This window comes from Candoia aspera, chromosome 1 (assembly GCF_035149785.1).
Source record: "Candoia aspera isolate rCanAsp1 chromosome 1, rCanAsp1.hap2, whole genome shotgun sequence".
NCBI lineage: Eukaryota > Metazoa > Chordata > Lepidosauria > Squamata > Boidae > Candoia > Candoia aspera.
Window position 1 is genome coordinate 22971654 of NC_086153.1, and position 22180 is coordinate 22993833.

Here is a 22180-nt window from a genome sequence, read left to right on the forward strand (position 1 = left end):
CTGAGAGAGTATGAAAGTGGCCCTTTTTACATTCTCCTCAATTACCTATGCATACCCATCATGCAATTTCCCTTTGGAGCAATACTCTGCAAATCATGGAAAAGGAGTAAGAAATTGTGAGCCAAAAAAGATAAGGATAAAGAAACATAGCTAAATCTAGTTCACACCAACACCATTCAATATCCTGTAGCTCTTCATGATTCTCTGTCTTTGCGCACCATTTTTTTCCCTACTAAAAGCATACATTGCCTTTTGTCCTTTAAAAGCTTCGCCTCTCCCTTTCCGAAGATCGCATCTCTTCCATCCAACCGCAACCTTCTCATTCTCCCCCTTCTCTCAACTTATTCACTCTCCTCCTTATATTTATTTTGCCTTCCATGCTTTCTGTATGAGAAAGACATCTCAACATGCTTCCTTCATACTAGTCACTTATTTTAGTAGTCTGTCCTCACTGATTTAGCACCCATTATTTCTAAACTCTATCTCTTCTTGATTTAAACACATTTCTTGAGTACCTCCTTCCCACTCCATTCAACTTTCATGTTTCTCTTGACATGCTCAACAATCACTTCCTTATAACATGGCAGGCAGAAGCACATTCTCACAGCTATTTTCACTTTTTTTTACAACCATCTTTCTTCAAAACAGACCACCCCTTACCTTTCTACCAGCATTTGCACATCTTCAAATCTCTCCGTCCTTTTCCCTATGTTTAGTAAATATTCCACCAAAGCATATTTTGTCATTTATGTATGACTTGCAATCATCCACTCCATTTTTCCTGCCAAACATGACTTCCTTGATTTTTGATACATTAATTTTCAGATCAATACTCCTCATTGCATCATACTATCTATATGACATTCACTACAAAACATCTGAGTTTTCAGCCAACAACAGGGTAGGCATACAGAGTACACACACTTTCACATTCCCACCTAACACATCTCTAGCATCATCACATGCATTTCTTATACATTTATCCAAAAATGCATTAAACAGCCAAGAACATGCCACAGATCTTTTCCCTTGTTCCTTGCGCAACACTGAACTATTTGCTAAGCATTCCACATATTCTTACACATGCTTTATTTTCATCAAACACCACTCTTATCTCATTCAGCAACCAACTTTTATCTCTTCATTTGTGAAAAACATTCCATAACTCAAACCCATTTATTTTGTCAAACGCTTTCACTAAATTAACAATGGTAAATAAATGTTATCACATCCATATATTTCTCAGTGAGCAGCTGAAGAGCAAAATTAGATCCGTTCACTCCCTGCCCAGCATAAAGCTGCACTGCACTTCTGTAATGGTTGCCTATTCTAAAACACCATCAGACTCATGAGCAGGAATTCAAAGATACCTGATTTATTAAAGAATGGTGTGCAGGATCACAGAGAAAGCTGAGAATGATGAAAGTGCGCCAAATTCAAACTAAAAACCCTCGGTGTAGATGAGATCCCTCCCCCAGTAGAATCTTCCCAAGTTCACAATCCCAGGTGCTCCTAACGGTTTCTGATGGTCTGCAGGAAAAGTCCTTGAGCAGAGCACATAACCCAAACACATTCCATTGTCCTGATTTCACATACAGAGCTTGGTACAAGGTCTCACAGCAGCTCCCTCCCAAACAGAAACGCGCGTCAGCGCTGTGGCATGTGAAACGTTACAATGTATACTGTACATTGAAACAGTGAACATGACAACTTCCTAGATTTGATCACTGTTATAACTTATATCCTTCCAAGCTTAATTCTGCCTAATACTTTCCCAGCTAAATTTAACAAAGTAATCTCTGTCTAGTCTTGCATACATTTTTATTACCTTTCTCTGTTACCAGTAATGGCTTTCTTCCAGTAGTCCAGCACTGATGCAGGCTTCACTAAACAAGTTACATAGCCACTTCTTAAGCAAATGACATCCATATTTTAATATTATTCCATTTTTAAGACCTATTTCTGCAGTTTTGCCATTTTTAACATATCCAAAGCATTTATGACTTCCTTTTCAACATATTTTCTTGGATGCTAATATTTATAGCATTCTTTTTAATTATACTCTTTGACATATCATTATCATCACTGTACTAATCTCTAAGACATTCTTTCCAGGACTGCATCACTTCAATTTCATCCCAAATCATTTCATCACTTTTATTTTGAATTCCATTCTTTCTGGTGGATGCTCCTTATTTAGCCTTTTTCACCCACTTCCAGAACAATTATTCTTTTATAATTGTTCTACATTTTCTCTTACTCTTAACCTTGACCTTGCTCTCTTTGATTATGTTCTTTGCAATTATCTTCTCCTCTCTAGACACGTTGTGTATTTGAAACAAATGATTTTCTCTTAAGCACGTATTCAGCAGTCACCATTCTCATTCATTCTTACATCTGTAAATGTCCCAGTCAGTTTTTCTGTCCTCTGTCCTCTCATTCTCATTCATATCATCTATGATATGAATCAGTATTTTCCCCCCTTCATTCCAAACACTGAACAATTTTTCCTTGAAGTTCATCTTTGGTCCTTACATTATTTTTATTGTATTGTATTTTATTCTTATATTAATTTTTTATATTTTATTCTTATATTTATTTTTATTGTACATCACACAGAGTCATGTATGTGAGATGGGTGGCTATATAAATGTGATTAATATAAATAAATAAATAAATAAATAAAACTCACTGGATCACAGCATACAATTAATCCCCAGTCTATGAATTCCTACATTCCTACTCACCCACAGCAACCTGGATGATACCCATTTATACCTTCTGACATACAGTTCAGCCTTTTCATTCATAATTAAAACTACATCTCCACCTTCCTACAAGTTTTCATCAATTCCATACCACATAGATTGGTCCATCTATGATTAAATCTATTATAGACTTCCCCTTTCTCTTTGTTTAATAGAAAGACAATATGTTACTTTTCATTCATTCATAAATTCATTCATAATACTCTTTATCATTTGTTCCTCTTACAATCAAAGTCCAAATATTCCATATGCTATGGTTGTTACTTACTATAAATGCAAGGACTGAAGCTGGTGAAGCAAGAATATCTCATTCTCACACCAGAAAAAGCCATTATGTAAATAAGAAGCAGATGGCACAGAGTTTCAGGGCTGATAAAAGAACAACCAAAGGGGAGGAAAGGACCCAAGATTTGAACTTTGGAGCTAGTGTATATTTTATTTATTAATGTATTAAACTTCTATAATGCCACAATCATAGTGGTACTTGATTGATTGATTATGTGCCATCAAGTCATTTTTGACTCCTAGCAACCACATAGATAGATTTTCTCAATGATAGTGGTATACAAAGATAAATATTAATCATCCATAAATAATAATTAAAATCCAGAGAAAAACCAACATGCAATCTAAAAATAGAGCAACACACAAAAAGAATTTTCACAACATTGTATAATCTTAAGCAAGTTTTTAAAAAGCCCTCTGGAACAGCTCTATCTTAAGTATCTGAACTTCCAGAGGAAGACTGTTCCAAACCATGGGGGCCATGACAGAAAAGCATCTTTAGCCTCACTAACTTCATGAAAGTGAGGGATCACAAGCAACTTTTTCCAGGATGTATGCATTGGATGGGTCAATATAGCTGGAGGAGATGGTCCTGAAGGTACCTCACTGCCAAGCAATAGAGTCATGGGACTCTGCAAGGGAGGGGTCAAAAACGTTAAGATAGAGGGTGGGTGACCACACAACTGAAGTCCCCCTTTTTAATGTGCATGACACAAATATATAAAAAAGGGTTTTGATCATGTGGTTGCTCCCATCATCTTGACTTTTTGACGCTTCCCCACCCACCCATGCACCCACTGCCAACACCCCTGCATATAGTGCTTTAGATGTCAAAATAGCTCATAACTTGCTCCCAGAAACCTACTGGTAACCAATGCAAGGCCCACAGTTGTAATGTGGTCCTGATAGCTAGTGCTAGTAAAGAAGTGGGCCAATGCACTTTGTAGTTTCCTAGTAATCTTTAAAGGCAGCTCCATGGAGAGTGTATTCTGATAATCCAACCACACAGTGCCAAGAGCATGAGTTAGTGCTGTGAGGTCCTCCCACTCCAAGTTGGTAGGGCTGGAGCTGGGCAAACATATACTGTATAGGGCAGGTTTCCTGTGCTGAACTTTTTTGTATATATAACTCCCTATTTTTCTACAATAAAACTACTTATCTAACCTTCTTGTGTCTGTTTAAGATCATGAAGCAGAGAGTTTTTTGTTTTGCTTTTTTGCTATGCCTGGTGTGACAGTAAATATTTAAAATTCCAGGCTGCAGTTGTCAAATAAGCACATGTTTCCATGATGGAATGTGTTAGCATTACAGCATGAGTTTTCCAGTGCTTGACAGTGTAACCCCGATCAATATTGTGGTCTATTCAGCAGGACTTCAACTGACATCTCAGGGAGCACAACTAACAGTGGCCATCAATGGCCCTGAATGCCTTCCCCCCATTCTGATGATGTGACCCATTGAGGGTCATCTTGCCTTTTGCTCCTCAGGTTTGCTAAACTCCTAGAATTTAAATCATTATTTTGAATTCAGTCAACATTCATAAGGGAGGAGGAGACTGTCTCCCCAGTGGAGCATGTTCTGATTAGGGCTCTTACTGGACCTGTTGCAGTTGCTGTCATTCTGTGGCTGGAGCTCCTGGTAATGGTGCAGCAAGATATCAGGACTTGCTTCTCATGAGCCACAGGCTCCCATCACTTAATTTTGCTCGTTTTTCTTCCCCACTGTTTCAGTTGGATCCCAATAGCCACATAAAGCAGTGCAGCAGTAGCATGACCCTTCTGTCCAGCTTTGGTTTTTTCTAGTCAGGTCCACTAAGCCACCAGAAAGGAGCAGCACCCAAAAATTGAAGGGATAGACACATTACTGTATGGCTAAAGTGGGATTGGATAGTTTGGAGTTCAAATTTTTAGTGGACTTGTTTGCTATTACCCAGAGGGCAGGATCATAACCAAGGGGTTAAAACTAGAAGGAAAGAGCTTCAGGCTAGACATCAGGAGGAATATCCTGACTGTACATGCTGTCTGCCAGTGGAACAAGCTGCCACATTATGTGGGGGATTTTGCTTCGCTGGAAGTCTTCAAACATAGGCTGGAGGGTCATCACTGACAGATGGTGCTAGTGGGTCCTCCAATGAGCTGGGGGTTGATAAAGATGACCATGATCGTAGCAGCACAAGAACAGGCACTAAGCCCCAGATCCACAGAAGCAGGGGTCTACCACATTAGACAGGACCTGAGGTGCAGAATGTACAGAGAGACCTCAGAGACAGTCCAACACATAGTGGCAGGGTGTAAGATGCAGGCAGGAACAGCATACACTGAATGGCACAACCAAGTAGCTGGCCTTGTGTACAGGAACATCTGCACAGTGTATGGGCTGGACCCTCCCAAGTCCAGATGGGAGATTCCACAGAAGGTTGTGGAGAATGACAGGGCTAAGATCCTGTGGGACTTCCAGATCCAGGCAGAAAGGCAAGTATTGGCCAATCAACCAGACATTGTGGTAGTAGACAAGGACCAGAAGACAGTGGTGGTGATAGATGCAGCAGTGCCAAGTAACAGCAACATCAGGAAGAAGGAGTATGAGAAGCTGGAGAAGTACCAGGCCCTGAAGGAGGAACTAGAGAGGATGTGGAAAGTGAAGGCCAAAGCGGTCCCAGTGGTGGTAGGGGCACTTGGGGCTGTGACCCCCAAGCTGGGAGAGTGGCTCCAACAGATCCCAGGAACAACATCAGAGCTCTCTGTCCAGAAGAGTACAGTGCTAGGAACAGCTAAGATACTGTGCAGTCCTATCACCATTTTTAAAAACAGTGATAATTATGGCATCCCTAAAATCTGCTGGAATCTCCTCCCTCATCCAGATTTTATCGATGAGCTTGTGAAGTTGTTGTGTAAGTTCAAGACGGTCTTCTTTAAAAACCTCAGCAGGGATCCCATCAGGTCCACTAGCTTTGCTATTTTTCATTTGATTAGTGGCTTTTCTAACTTCCTCCAGACTAGGGGGTACTGCAAGCTTGTCTCTTATTTGTTTTTGCGGAATTTGCAAGAAGACTTCAACAGTCACAGTAGAGTGATGATTTAGGAGATTATAGTAATATTGCAGTGCAATAGACCCTTTGTTCTTTAGAAGTTTGACACCATCTGTTGAATGTAAGGGATTTGTACCATAATTTGTTGGTCCATAGATGGCCTTTGTGGCATTAAAAAACTCCATGCATCATGAACTTCTGCACATTGTTGGATTTCTTGGGCTTTTTTTATCCACCATGTGTTCTTAAGTTTTCTAGTTCTTCTTTGGACTTCTGCCTTTGCACTGGCATAGTTTTTTTTTCTTAATGGCACAGTTAATATCTTTTCGCTATATCTGGAAGGCTTTTCTTTTCTTGTCAATAATGTATTCAATCTCACTATCATTCTTGTCTAATCAGTCCTGATGTTTCTTGGTTTGATATCCTATAGTTTGTTCACAGGCTGAAATAATAGAGGTCTTCAGTTTAATCCAGTGTTCCTCAACATTTTCAGGAAGTTCCAAAGGCAGGTGTTCCTTAAGGGTTGATTGAAAGCAAGCTTGTTTAGTAGAATCTTGAAGGGCTGATATGTTCATTTTATGCCTTGGTTTTCTTCCTTGGAGCCTACAATGAGGGACAATCTTTATGGCCATCGTAGATCGAATTAACCGATAGCCTGTCCAACAGTTATCGGTGCTCGTCATGGCTCTGGTGAGAAGTACTGTACGTCATGGTGACCTTTAGCATGGACAATTACATAATCTAGAAGATGCCAGTGCTTTGACTGTGGGTGCTTCCATGATGTTTTAAATTTATTTTTCTGGCAAAAAAGTGTGTTAGTAATGACAAAGTTATGCTCTGCACATTTGGTCAAAAGTAAGATTCCACTCACATTGCTATTGTCAACTCCTTCTTTCCCAATAATCCCCGGCCACAAATCAAAGTCACGCCCAACTCTTGCATTGAAATCACCCAGGAGGATAATTTTATCTTCCTTTGGTATCTCTGATAAGATGGTGTCCAGCTGGGTATAGAATTTTTCCCTGAGATCCTCATCTGCATCTAGTGTTGGTGCACAAGCACTTAGAATAGTTGCCTGTTGGTTTTTGGCAACTGCTCAGTCGTGGATACAGCTGCTGAACCACTCAACTGCCTCAGACCTTGAGTCAGGATGACTGAGTCCATAATCCACCGCTCATGTGCTGGTCCATGACTAGGGGCTTCTGGATTTCACAGTCCTGCCCCCGTTGCCATTTGCCAATCGCCATAGGGCTTTTAATTAGTTCGGGTTGGTTTTAGGGTAGTTGGTAGTTGGAAGACGCCTGTGTGTGAATTTGTTTTATGTGTGGAGATTGGTGCACAACGATTAGCACACAATCTTCACAGAAAAAGGCACTAATCCAATGGCATGGATACCATGATGATTGGTGACCTTTTATCTGCTGCAGCCTTCATCCGCCTTTGCAGCCGTTGTAACAATAAACCTTGCTATCTTCCACCTGTTCTGCCATCGAGGACTTGCTTGGATCGTTCTTTGTCTGGTTCCTCCCCCTGGACCTTACCGCCATGGGTGACCCTACCAGGAGTACATGGCTCCCGATGGCTTTGCTCACAGAGTTCATTGAAAACATGCAAGCCCACTCACCACAACAAGGTGACGATCCAACAAGTGGGATTTTTTTGGTAGTCCTTGCTTAACAACCATTTGTTTAGTGATGGTTCGGACTTATGATGGTGCTGAAAAAAACTTATGACCGGTCCTCATGTTAATGACCATTGCAGCATCCCCATGGTCATGTGATCACAATTTGGGTGCTTGGCAACTGGTTCACATTTATGACTGTTGCAGCATCCTGTGGTCATGTGATTGCCATATTAAACCTTCCTGGCCAGTTTCTGGCAAGCAAGATCAATGGGGAACCATGTGATTTGTTTAACAACCATTTGGTTTGCTTAATGCCTGCGGTGATTCGCTTAACAATCTCTGCAAAAAAGGTCATAAACCTGGGTTGGATTCACTTAATGATCGCTAAATTTAGCAACTGAAATTCCATTCCCACTTGTGGTCATTAAGCGAGGACTACACACACACACACACACACACATATACATACACAGACAGACAGACACATACAGACACACACACACACATCTCTACTTATACACATAAAAGCGCACATACCTCATTCATATACATTTTTTATTTTGAAAAAAAGCCAAGGTAGAAATTAGCTTTTCTTCATACTAAACACCAAAGGAGGCATATCAACAAATAAACACACAAAGACAGAGACAGTCTCACACACACACACACACAAACACACACACAAACACACACACCGCTCAGGAATTTGGATTCCAGCATTCTAGACCAGGTCCATTTCCTGGGCCTAGCTGACTGGAATGAAAAATGGATTTTTTTCTGGGTGGAGGTGGGGTTGGGAAGATGGAAAGCAGTGCTACTTCTGTGCAGGGATAAATCTTCCACTTCCCTCACAGACACATGGCCCCAATTATCCAAGCCAATGCTATCTTTGTACAGCTGCAGCAGTTTGAGATATTGTTTCTTTAAGCAATGTTTATGTATTTTCCTTATATTTCTCCTACTGGGAAAAGGCTGGGTTGTAATAGGCTTTATGCAAATAAATACATATATAAAAAGTAACAGACTCCATAGGGAATCTCTTGGAACATTTGGAAAGGGGTAGATTAGCGCAGTCACTTGTGCAATAAACTGGCTTCTTTCAGGGGACAATCAGGTAGAATGACAGGAGCAGCACAGTCACTGCTATGCATTCCTAAGTCTCAAAAGGAGTCCAATCTCAGTTTTTAAAAGTACTAAAGAGTTGGCGATATCCAGTCAGTCTGAAAGGGGATTCATCCTTCTCACATCCTCTTTGTGTCCTATTTCAACCTTCCCATGCACCCAGGAGAGATGCAAATACAGGTAGTCCTCTCTTAACAACCACTCGTTCAGCGACTGTTCAAACTTATGAAGGTGCTGAACAAGTACTTATGACCGGTCCTCAAAGTTCTGGCCATTGCAGCATCCCCATGGTCACATGATTGTGATCTGGGCGCTCCGCAATTGGCTTGCAATTATGACGTCTCAGTGCCCTTCAGTCACGTGATTGCCATTTGTGACCCTCACTGAAGGCTTCTGATAAGCAAAGTCAGTGGGGAAGCTGGCAGGAGGTTGCAAATGGTGACCATGTGATGCTGTGCTTAATGACATTGCAGGATTCACTTAACAATGGCAACCAGAAGTGCCAGAACTGCCATTGCTAAACAGATGGTCACATTACTGTCATTAACGGAGGACTAACTGTAAACATAGGTTCTCCTCTCTGTGTTCATTGGCTGGGAGAGTTAAGTCTATATTAGCCCCCTCCTCCATGTTTGCATCATATAGCTAGCTAACTAGGGGAAGGATAAGTTAACCCAATACGACCATGTGGGTTTATAACTGACCCCCTCTTGCCCCTCTGCTGACTGGGCTTCTGTTTTTCTATGACACGTTGACCACAGCTTTGATCCAGTTAAGTCTGTTGTATAAATACAGCCAGTGTGTCTGACTCCCATCTTTCTCAGGCCCTGCAGGTTAGGGAGGATGGGAGTTAGAGCCCAACACATATGGAGACTGGGAAGGCCAAATATGCACCAAGTGGCACATCTGCACATAACCTCCAGGCATTGAGACAACAATGGCTAGTTAGTGGATATCCATTAATTCAGTCTGTCCAACTTGAGGCCCTTTAGACTTGACCAAGGTTTATGAGTGTTGAAGGTCAACTCATACCAGGTTGGGAGAGGATGAATTAGATTTAATCTTAATGTCAAGGAAAGTAACTTTTGTTGTTGTTGTCATTCATTATCCCCTAAATTTTGGTTGTACACCAGATAATATGACTTTTTTTTTGGCCTAGTTTTGGGGGTTTGAGAGTTAATCAAGGTTGGGAGGATGGCACCCAGGCATTTTAAGACTTGTACTTGGAATTAAGCCAAATCTATTAGGATATAATTTGTTTAGTTTAGTTTACAGGTAGTCCTTGTTTAGCTACCACAATTGGGACCAGTAACTCAGTCACTAAGTGATGCAGTCACTAAGTGGAAAATCACATGACCATGATGGTACTTATGACTTTACTTCAGCTTTCCTTTGCTTTAAAGTTAGAAGGATACAACCCCAAACACCTGGGTGAGCCCAAATAGTGGAGAAATCTTCCGGAACCCGACTGACGAGGAAGCCGGGCAAAAGGGCAAATCTTGTAGCCCTTTTCCCCCACTCTCCCACCTTTTGGAATGCTCACCCTTGTACTGGGATAATTAGCAAGCAGAGAATTCATTGGAGAGGAAGGGATTACAAGAGAATAAGCAGGCACACAGTGGGGAATACACATTGAAAGGAATGAGCTAGCACTGGCTGTTTGCCTAGCGTGCTCAGGGCTGAGAACATGCTAGGCAAACAGATGGTGCTAAGGCATTCCTTTCAATGTGTATTCTCCATTGTGTGCCTGCTTACTCTCTTGTACTCCCTTCCTCTCCAATCTCTCTGCTCTGTGGGGTTGGGGAGGAAAAAAAACTGGGTCAGGCACAGGAGAGCTTGCCTAAAGAGATCTCTTGTTTAAGCAATCTCTCTGCAATGCAAGGAAGGGCAGGGAAATGATAATAATAATAATAATAATAAAAAAAACAGGTCAGGCACAGGACAACATGTTCTAACTGACTGTAATGGTGAACACGTGACAGAGAGAGAGACTTTGTGAAGGTCATAAATGTGCTCCTTGGTTGCAAAGTTATTTTCCCAGCACCATCATAACTTTGAACAGTTGCTACACAAGGCAGTTGGTAAACAAGGTCTACTTGTATTACAATCATAGAGTAGAACTGCTTAAAAAAGTAAAACAATTGTAATAAAAATACGTCAACATGAAATGTGATCTAGCTAAAATAGTATACTAAAACACATGAAAAATTATTTTAACTTGAATAAAGTAGCTAAATCAGGCTCATCCCAAGTGAAGTGGTCCTTTGCATTCCATCATAGCCAATATACAAAATCAGGCCATGTGACCTGAGATCTCCCCTTCCTGATCAGCAAGTAGGAGGAGGGTGAGGTAGTCATTGGCCATTGTGTTATAAATGGGGAAATACAGAAATTCTGCATGTCTCTATAAAAGAGGCAGCGCAGCAATATGACTCATGATTTTGATCTCCCCCTTTCTACGTGGGATGTAATTTGATTATAACTAATCCTGAATGTTTTGAAGGGTGTGTGTGAAAAGAGATAAGAAATATATGAAAATGGATTATCCTCCCCACACACTTCAAATTTTAAATAGCTAACATATTGCTCACAGTTGCTTGAATCCACCTGTGCAAAATGTAAGATAGTGGATACATTTTTCAGATCTACGGCCATACGCATCCTTGTATTTAACTTTTTGAGATACTTTAAAATTGGTGGTCTGTATTCCAAACTAAAAAGGTTCTTCCACTTCCATTTCTTTAAATAAACTTTTATATGGCCCTGGGGTGTCATCAAAAAAGTCAAGATGGCCACTGCAGCATATATGATGTGCATTAAAAAAAAAAACCTAGGCAGGGCTTCAATCACACCATCATGGCCACCGTCCTGATTTTTTTTACCATACCCTGTGGACACCCGTGATATGGCCCGCAGCCATCATAAAATATCTGCAATTGCACCGTTTTTACTTAGGTATTTTGTATATTCTCTCCTGTGTACATACTGAACATTTTTTAAAATGTAACTTTTATATGTGTATAGCAATAGATCATTAGGTCTTTGGAGCCAAGCTAAGCGTGATGTAACTGCAAGGCCTCCTGGGACTGGGTTGTGGGCTTATAGGTGTAACTGCAGAGGACCGGCAGGCAAAGACATCCATGAGCAAAGAGAGGCCTTCAGGCATCTGTTAACAATCGACAGTTCGTGCCTCCACTTAACTAGCACTTGAGCAACACTTCTAAGAAAGTCAGGGAGAGAGGCCAAGCAGGATACTTCTAAACCTGAAATCCTGGTTTTGGTCCTAAATTAAATCCATTTGTTATTAGGCCAAACACGAAAAAAGTGTATTTCCTCCCAGAAGATTCTGCAAGACTCATTTTACATACATACATACATAGTATGAAAACACAATCTGTAGTCCCTGTTCCTGGTTAATATTCAGTTATGGGAAGTCTCCATTGTATACATTATCGTGGAGATAAAACTGCATAAAACTGCTGTTCTGGCCAGTGAAATATCCCACCAGTAGTGGATTTGTCTACACTGCACAGCTAAAGCATGTGAATATGACTCTGGAGTACAGAGCAGCCATTGCCAGAGCCTGCAACTCCTTCGTCTCTTCAAGACTGTAAGATGTTGTTTCAGTATGTCTCCCAACTAAGTGCTACCATTTAGAAGGAAGCAGTTGGCAGGAACAGTCAGTGGTGATGGCTTATTGGGCAGAATCTGGAGGAAATGTGGGAAGGATTGGCTATTTTAGTTGCCCCTGCAGTGGAAGTTACAAGAAGTGGAGGCTAGAAGGAGGTGCCCTTTGTCCATCAGTTGGTGCCATCCGAGCTATTGGTCCCACTTAACTTGAGGGAATGATGACATTTTTTCCTGGTTTTGTGCTGAAAGCAGTTTAATCTCTTGTCCAGCTTTGGACAACACATCTGCTTTCTTGAGAAGAGGAGAATTACTCTGTGAGTTGTTTATTTGCATCTAGAAAATGTCCTCTGTTATAACTTCAATATAGTGCTCTTCTGCACGGCCCTGTAAAAATGCTGTTCTCTAGTGCAATGTTTCCCAACCTTAGCAACTTTAAGAATTCTGGGAGTTGAAGTCCACACCTCTTAAAGTTGCTAAGGTTGAGAAACACTGTTCTGGTGTGCAAGCTAACAGAAAAGTATGCTGGTGTAAAATTTACTGCCCACACTTCCAATCCTCTTGGTTTCTGAGAAAGAATATGGTTCTGTTGGCAAGTGAAGTAGAGGGAGGAGAGTGGTGGGGTGGAAAACACCTCTTTTGGTGTCAGTAACTGGTGTCAGAAGACCCACAGGACTTTGGCTGTCAGTCCTCCAATCCCTCATCAGATACAGGTCCAATGGTCTTCTGAAGACATGGGTAAAATTGCCCTCCTTCTGCAAGGTAGGCACTCCTGTGCCTAAGTGTAAAGGAATTTAGAGATGACTTTGCGAAAGTTACAAAAGAACCATTAGGGCATGACCTGCAAATACAAAAAATACACAGTCCAGAGATTGAAGCAAGTATGCGAAAGAATCTCAAAATAACCCCCCTTTGATTTTGTTTAGTGTAAGATGGGACAAAGAAGAATTTAGATGACCTTCAAGATCCTGTTGGTGTAACCTAAAACAATAAAGTAGCATTTCTGGAATCTCTGTGGTGTCTGTTTCTTGACCTGGCCTCCCTTGAAGTGCTGACACTAATCTTTGGGTGGGTAGGGGGAAAGCAACTTTAGCATGGGGCATGCTGGTAAAGCATGGAGGAAAGCAGGTCTTTTAGAAGACTGATACCCAAAAGCCCTGTGTTTTGGATCTTTGGCACCAATCCTCTGATCCCATGAAGCTGGACATCACATGGTCTGCTCCATCTCTCAGAAAAAGCTGCCTCCCCAATTAGGTGCTGCAGCACCACTTCCACAGATGGAAGTGTGGTTTTGACACATGTCCAGTGGTCTTCTGGAAGTCCACAGGTCACATCTCAAAAGGTACACCCACCCAACCCCGCAGATCAGGCAGTCCCCCACATTTTCTCTTGCCCTGTAGTTCTCAAATCCCACAACACACTACCATGGGATAGGGAAACTGCTAGACTCCTGCATCACCTGATTCTTCCCTTTTAAAATATATCCATTTTATAAATGGAAAGCTAGCATGCAAAGCAAAGCAATCACTTCTAGTATAATCTTGATGCCCTTAGGAATCATTTTTGGAAACAGAAGATGTTTGAGGCTGATTTTTTTTTGCTTTGCAGGATGCCAATTTCCCATTTTTCAAGCTATGTTTCATGACAAAAGTCAAGTGGGGCAGGGGGTGTGGCAGGACTCAAGAGAGGCACATCCCACAGACACCTCCATTAGGGACCCCAGTGCCATTTTGGACTGCAGAAGTAGCGTTACATTTTGTAATGTTTCCCTACACAAGAAACAGCCTGCAAACAGAAAAGCACAATAGCAATCAGGGGGATAAAGATTTTTCTCCCTACGATCCAGATTTGTTGCAAGGGACATTTTAGCTAGGGAAACACTTAAAAAAAATTTTCTTCCCACCTATAAAAGTTGTTAGCTGAGAAAGTTGTTTCTCAGGATCTGGTTTAGTTTCTTTTAACATTTTAAATATATATTTATTGATTGCGTTTTGGAGCTTGTACTACAGAAACCCAAGAGGACGTAAGACAGATAATCAGGCCACAAATCAGAAGGACTTGGAGACAGAACCGACTGAAAGCAGAGGACAGAGCAGCCCCCAAACACCTAAAGATGGACCAAACTATCATCCTCCTCCCAGCAGACAAAGGTTGCACCACCATCATTATGGACAGATCCCAATATATACAAAAGGCCAAATAATTACTTGCGGACAAAGAAACCTACACCCCAGTAGACACCAATCCCATACAGAAACTGGACAACCAGGTCAAAAGAACTCTCAACAACCTCACCAAGAAATGCCAAATCACAAAAGAAGAACAGAGGTGGATGAAAAGCGGTGGACCCCTCCTCCCATGCTTCTACGGACTCCCCAAAATACACAAGCCAGGCATACCACTTCAGCCAGTTGTATCATTACCAGAGACTCCCACATACAACATAGCGAAAGAGCTCACAAAGAAACTTGGACATCTCACAGAGGAGAGTGAACACTATCAACTCCCCACTACAGTGCCTCCAGAAAATCAAAGACCTAGAAATAGAAGAAGATGAAATTATGGGGTCATTCTATGTTACAGCTCTCTTCACATCCATAGACCCGGCACTAGCGAAAGAATCCATGGCAGCAGCTCTACGCAACACACCCGACCTAGCCAAATACACCAAAACAGAAATACCCAGAATAATGGACCTCATCGACCTCTGCCTTATGACCTACTTTCAGTTTGATGGACAAATATACCAACAGATCAAAGGAACACCCATGGGATCACCATCTCAGGACTCATAGCGGAGACTGTAATAGCGCTCCCATGTGTACAACCCAAAGTATGGATCCAATACGGAGATGACACTTTTGTCATAATAAAAAAAGGAACAACTGGAGGAAACACATGAAACCATCAACAACATCTTCAGTGGAATAAAATTCACAAGGGAAGAAGAAAACGACAACACACTGCCCTTCCTGGACATCCTCATCAGCAGAAGAAATGATGGCAAATTAGAAACACAAGTCTACAGGAAAGTTACCCACACCAACCAAATGCTCCATTACCAAAGCAACAACCCAACCTCCCACAAGAGATGCTGTGTAAGAACATCAGATGAGCAGAAACACACTGCAACAACCCAGAACACAGAAAAAGGAAACAGATCATCTATACAGCATCTTCCAGCAAAATGGATATCCCCTCAACTTTATGAAAAAATGCCTCACCACTCAACACCACAACTCAACCAACAGAAGCTAGGAAAAGGATAACTCTGCCATACATCAGAAACATCTCAGAAACTACCAACAGACTGTTACAACCACACAGCATCACTGTAGCACATAAACCAACTAAAACTCTTCAAAACATCCTAAGTAACCCAAAAGACCCAGTAGCCCAAGAAAGAAAAACAAGAGTGATCTACAACATACAGTGTAAGGACTGTAGCAACCACTATGTAGGACAGACAAGCAAGAGACTAGCAGAGCACATCCACAGCCACCAACTGGCAGTCAGAAGACACAATGAGAACTCCTTAATCTCAGAACACATGGACAGACTCAGCCATAGTTTCAACTGGGAAACTGTCAGCATCCTAAACCAAGCCAAATCCAAAAACACCAGAGAATTCCTGGAAGCCTGGCACTCAGACAAAGCAGCCATCAACAGACACATAGAGGTAAACAACATTTACATACCATTCAAAAGAGACAATAGAAAAGCCAAAAGACCAGAACACCACCTCACCAGCAATCAACACCCAGATATGCAAAAATCAACACTAGGATTAACACTAGATGAACAATCAAACAGCACAATACATCCTAATCAAGGAAATATTAACTCAGTCAATCAACCAAGCAGCAAACAACAGCCCAATCTAAGAACTCGCAAGGAGAGAACAACACCGCCGCCAACACAAGCTGGACAAACTATGGTATATAAACCCAGAGCAAGGCCCACTCCCTCTTTGTACTGAAGATGTTGCCTAGTCTGGCAATGAAACGTCTGCAAGAAAACAACAAGGCTTAGAGAGTACCAAGGACTCCGCTTTGTACTCTGCCACAATCAAAAAGACTGCCTTTTTGATATTTACATACATCAATAGATGAAGCCAGTGACCAGTGGTCAAATTTAGTTTTATTTAGTTTCCTAAATTTTAGTTAGTTTCCTAATGTCATGGATCAAGTGTTGGCTTTAGACTAGGGACACCCTGCCCTATTCAACCATGGACTCACTGGATGACTTTGAACCAGTTACACACTTTCTCAGCTGAACCACCTCAGAGGGTTGTTGTTGGGAAAGTGTAATAAGGGTTGATTCTCATATATACCACCTTCAGATCTCAAAGAAAAGGTGGTTTTGAATGTAAGGCACAGTGAAATTGATTACAAATTGTGCTAAGAATCACTTGGATTAATTGCATTAAACCACTGAACATATTTTTGACTCCTTTAAGGTAGTACCTGACATTTTTCTCTATAGTATATGACCAGAACAGTTATTTGGTCTTTACACTTCCCACTAAGATCAGTAAGAATAGGCAGAACAGCTCATAGTGGAAAGTCGTTTTTAATCCCATGTATATATTTTTTTATTTACTTCCCCTGACTCGTGACTGTGCAGCTCCTACCTTGGAAGAGGGAATTATCCGCTTGATGAATGGTTCCGGTCCTCATGAAGGGCGAGTGGAAGTCTTTCATGATCGACACTGGGGGACTGTGTGTGACGATGGATGGGACAAGAAAGACGGTGATGTGGTGTGTCGGATGCTGGGTTTCCAAGGCGCTGAAGAGATTTACAGAATGGCTTTATTTGGACAAGGTAAGAAAATAAATACATACATGAGATCAAATGAGTTGCATTGGTGGCAGAATTCACCTCAGAAACAAATCTAAACAGTTTAGCACAAGGCTGTTAACACAAATATAACATATAATATATGGTGCCTCTATTGTAGGATTTTTTCAAACTGGGCTCTGTGAGAACTCGAATGGGTTTCACTGGACTCGGGGGGGAAAAAATGCTTTCCGTAAGGGACTAAGGGAAAAAAACCTAATGAACTCGGCCATCCGCTCCTGTCTCAATGCTGTTTTTCAGAAGCCTCCATAGCAGTTTCTCTAAGGTCCAGTGGAAAGGGTGGGGCTTGTCAGCTGATGTCCAGAAGCTCCAGTCCTCTTGGTCAGGGGTTCTGGGAATGTGTTGTTGTTGTTTAATGATTGGGTGTGCAGCCTGAAAAGTTTCACACTTCCCTTAATTCTCTTGGAGAAATTTTTCCAAGCATATGATACCTGAGGCCTACCAGGTAGGGTTGTTGAAAATATTTAATCCAGGATCCTAAAAAGGTGAAGTCTTGGTGATTTTATAGAAATGTCCATGTAGGGTTTTTGGTGGTGGTGGGGTTTTTTTTGGCAGCAATACAGGGTTTCCTATTGTCTTCTGAGATGTTTTTTCAACTTCTCAGTCCCTGAGAGTTCATAGAAGACCTATCCAAGTACTAACTAGGTCTGACCCTGCTTAGTTTTTTGAGCTCAGACAGAGTTGTCAAGTTGCTGGCACCTTCCTGGCACCAAAACAGAACAGTCTGCAAAGTGGTCTGAACACTTCGGAGTGTATAAAAGATACCATCGGTTGTGGGTAAGCCAATTCAATCTCCAGTTAAAGGGAATTCATCAGGACTAGAAAGAACCTCCATGACTGAGTCTATTCAACACATTGAACACACTGGGTTAACAAAACTAGGGCTATCAGCTCTGGGCCGCACAAATCTGGAGGACCACCAGAGGACAATAGAGAGGCAGAAAACTCAGCCCCTTGACTGACATCAACTGACTGCCTGGGTTTTTCCAGCCCAGATCTGGTAGCCCTAACAAAATGCAGGTGCTGTACTGGCCTTTTCCCTGCCGCCCATTCCTTGCCCTCAACTTCACAAAATCTCACCACTACAGCTATCAAATCTGGGCTGGAAAATTCCAGATGAAGTTTTTTTTCCCAGTCCAGATATGATGACAGCTAAGATTTAGAGCACTGTTTCTCAACCTTGGCAGCTTGAAGATAGGTGGACTTCAGCTCTCAGAATTCCCCAGCCAAGGTTGAGAAACACCGATTTAGAGTTAGCGTTTTTTATATCTCTTTGCTACCGTGTCTAGTGGTCATCCAGATTTTTGCAGCCCCAACCTGGTAGTCCAAGTGTGGGGGCAAAAGGAGTCAATGATGGAATAACAGTACAGAATGAAGGACGAAGCAAGGAAGGGAAGAGCTGTTTTGCTGCTACCACCTCTGCTATTCAGGAGTCAGTTGTTGCCTTAGCAGCAGCAGCAGCAGCAGCAGCCTACACTACAAGATGAGCTCTTATAGCCTCTGGTGGCTTTCTTGGTGATCGCTCTTAACTGCTGTCTCCCTCTTTTCCTTCCTGAGTGAAGAAATGAGAGGGGAGAGAATAAGTGTACCATATATGGGCTGCAAAAATCTCATGACCACTAGATGGCAGCAAAGAGATACAGGACATATGCACTCTGCTGCCATCTAGCTATCATTTGGTGTGCTTAGCTAAGTTGAGAGGTTTGCTTTGGGTCCCAGAGAGCTTTAATTCCTCGACTTACAGCCATTTGTTTAGCGACCATTCGAAGTTACGATGGCACTAAAAAAAGTGACTTATGACTGATCCTCATACTTATGCCCATCATGGCATTCCCATGGTCACGTGATCAAAATTCATGTGCTTGGCAACTGGCATGTATTTACGAAGGTTGCAGCATCCCGGGGTCACGTGATTGCCATTTGTGACCTTCCCAGCTGGCTTCCGACAAGCAAAACCAATGGCGAACCGTGTCATTCACTTAATGGCCATGTGATTCGCTTAACAACCACACGATTTACTTAACGACTGCAGTTATTCACCTAATGATCACCGCAAGAAATGTCATAAAAGTGAGCCATGTGATGACTCACATGAGTCGTTAAATGGTGCTTAACGACCACACAACTTAACGACAAATTTTCCGGTCCCTATTGTGGCCGTGAGTCAAGAACTACCTGTATGCCCCTGCTATAAAGACTTCCTGTTAATCTAAATTTCACTCCAAACCTGGCACATTTAAAGCATTCACAAATTGCTTTATTTTTGTAAGCTAAGAAAAACATGACATTTGAGATTGCAAGCCAATGACACAATTCGAAACGTCAGTGTAGTCATGCTCCAATATTGCTCATGTTTTTACAAATGTCCCAGGCTATGAGAAATGGGAATTGGGGAAAATTTTATGAGTTCCCAGAGTTAGATGAAGGTCTCCATAAATGTTTAGCTTCACGCAGAGGTTTTCCCTGCGGTGCCATTCTAACTGATGGGCTGATACTGTGGGTGCATTTGTGGGCATTAAGGGGCTACCCAGGCACTCCTTCCTGGGAGAGAGGAGCACAAGAGGTGTTGGAGGGGAACTGTTCCACACAGACCCTACTGAGCAACAGCAACAGCCACAGCAACAGCAGGATGAATCCCATATGACGGAAAAGAAGGTGCCCGGGTTGGATCCAAACCACAAAGCAGTGTTTGCACCATTTCGGTGTTTTCTTACCACTTTTTTTTTCAGAGGAGGGAAAAGTTGCTATTCACATACTTCGATATTTGCATGACCAGCTTGTAGAAATATCTCTATGGATGTGACCCATCTCCAGTCACTTTACTGTTTTCGACCAATCCTTTCATGTGTGTGTCTGCACAAGCAAGCACACCACCTTCCCCATGGCTGTGTTCACAAAACATGCTTAATCAGTCCAGAGAAAGATCTGGCATTTGCATCACCTGCTAAACTTGGTTCATTTTGACTTTGCTTAGGCTTTGTGTGGCTTAATCTGTTGTTTAAACCCAACCTTTTTTAGTTGGTTTATAGTTCAATGGATTGTGCAAGCCATGAAAATTAAATAGGTTGTTGATAACCAGGTTATATGTATTACCTAAATGTCAATACAGAGATCCCAGTTTTATTGATAAGAAGCCTTTCATCTTAGCAATGCCAAAGCCTAATTGAGGTATCAGTGCCCTCCCCCTGTTTAGACTACTAGGGACTGTGGCTGGATTGTTAAGATCACAAGAAAGCTGTTATTAGCTGTTGCTAGTAAACACATGAACCATGATTCATGTGTTTTTACATAATCTTGATTCCCTCCTGAGGGATAGCTATGCTAGTTTGCTGTAGCACAGACAAGGAACAATCATACAGCAACAGCTTTCCTGAACTGAAGGCTAATTCTAGCATCTGATGATGTCGACTGTGGTCCAGAAAAAATTGTTGATCTTTAAAGCAACTTAGAACAGAGAAGGGCTGCAGGGTGAAGTACTGGCTGTCCTCCAGCTGTTTTTGGACAGAAGTTTCCCAATCTTACAGAACTCTGGTGGAAAAAAACTATTTTTTCCAGTTTCTTGGGCTAGAAGTGGAAACTGGCAGAACCCTTTCCTGTTTCACCCAATTTCCCAATCAGTAAGTGTCACATGTGGCTGCAACAGAATTCCATAGGTTATACAAAATGGCCCTGCTTCACTCTATGTCCATGGGATATTTCTCTTCTGAGGACATGCCAGGCAAAGAGAAGCAGGTAAAAGCTGCTGCCACATTACCTGCTCACACCAGCTGAAACTATTGAACTATTGACGGACCAGTCTCCCAGAACACCAATGACTTTAGGTATATAAGGAATCCTTGCAAAGCTTGAGACGTATCTCTCAGAGCAAAGCTCAGCAGTCAGGCTTTATATGGGAAAGTTCTTTATTATAAACCTGCCAAAATCTCCCCTTGGAGAGTATATCTCAAAACAGTCAACACTTTTTATTTTGCAGAACAAGGAGAGTGTTATGCATGTTGAGCTTTACTTTCTATAACTGTAGCAGGGAGAAAGATGACAGAGTTCCACCCAGGCTGGTAGTTCAGCACCACAGTCTGTTCTTGGATGGGGAGATGCCCAGAATCTACAGTAGACAGGCAGAGAAAGAAACCCCTCTTTCCAAGGGACAAACTTTTAACTGAATGGTTCTAGTTCTCCCTTCTTATCCAGGGTTACCTGTCCAAATCGTTTTGAAATCTGCAGTGACAGCCTGTAAACCCAATGCAAGAACCATCAAGGAAATGGATTTTCATTTTCCTAAAGGCAGCAAAGTACAGATTTGAGAATAGTTGAACTGTAATGTTACATAAAACTGCATGCCCATGCTAGCCATCTGAGCAAAAGTAATAAACAGAGAACAGGATCAGATATAAAACTACCCCAAACTGAGCTAGCAGTGCTTAAAAGAAATGAAGGATCACTCCGATGACTAATTAATATTCTCTTCCAACCTTTACCTTGCTGGTTCCAATTCTCCCGTAGCATTCTAGGTTTTGGAACTGGATTCTTAGGCCCAGTTACATGATACCGGTTTTCTCTAGATTCTTGCTTCCTGCAGGGGCTTCCAGCCAATACTCAACTGGGAACAAAGACATCATAGGAGGGGAGCCATGTTAATCTATGACAGCCCAAAATCAGGAGGAGTTTGGGAGCAGCTTTCAGACTAACTCAGTATTTCTCAACCTTGGCAACTTTCAGATGTGTGGACTTCAGCTCCCAGAATTCTCCAGCTAGCCATGCTGGCTGGGGAATTCTGGGAGTTGAAGTCCACACATCTGAAAGTTGCCAAGGTTGAGAAACACCAGACTAACATATTTAATTAACAGGCATACGTTTTTGTGAGCTGTA

General features: G+C 41.8%; 1 protein-coding gene across 1 annotated transcript in view; it reads left to right on the forward strand.

Annotated features, from left to right (window-relative positions):
- SCARA5 (scavenger receptor class A member 5) overlaps positions 1-22180 on the forward strand; it is a 135927-nt gene that overhangs the window by 108382 nt on the left and 5365 nt on the right. The window contains exon 8 of the mRNA XM_063300374.1: positions 17081-17278. Within this exon, the coding sequence (XP_063156444.1) occupies positions 17081-17278 (198 nt within the window). The remainder of the gene's footprint in view (positions 1-17080; positions 17279-22180) is intronic.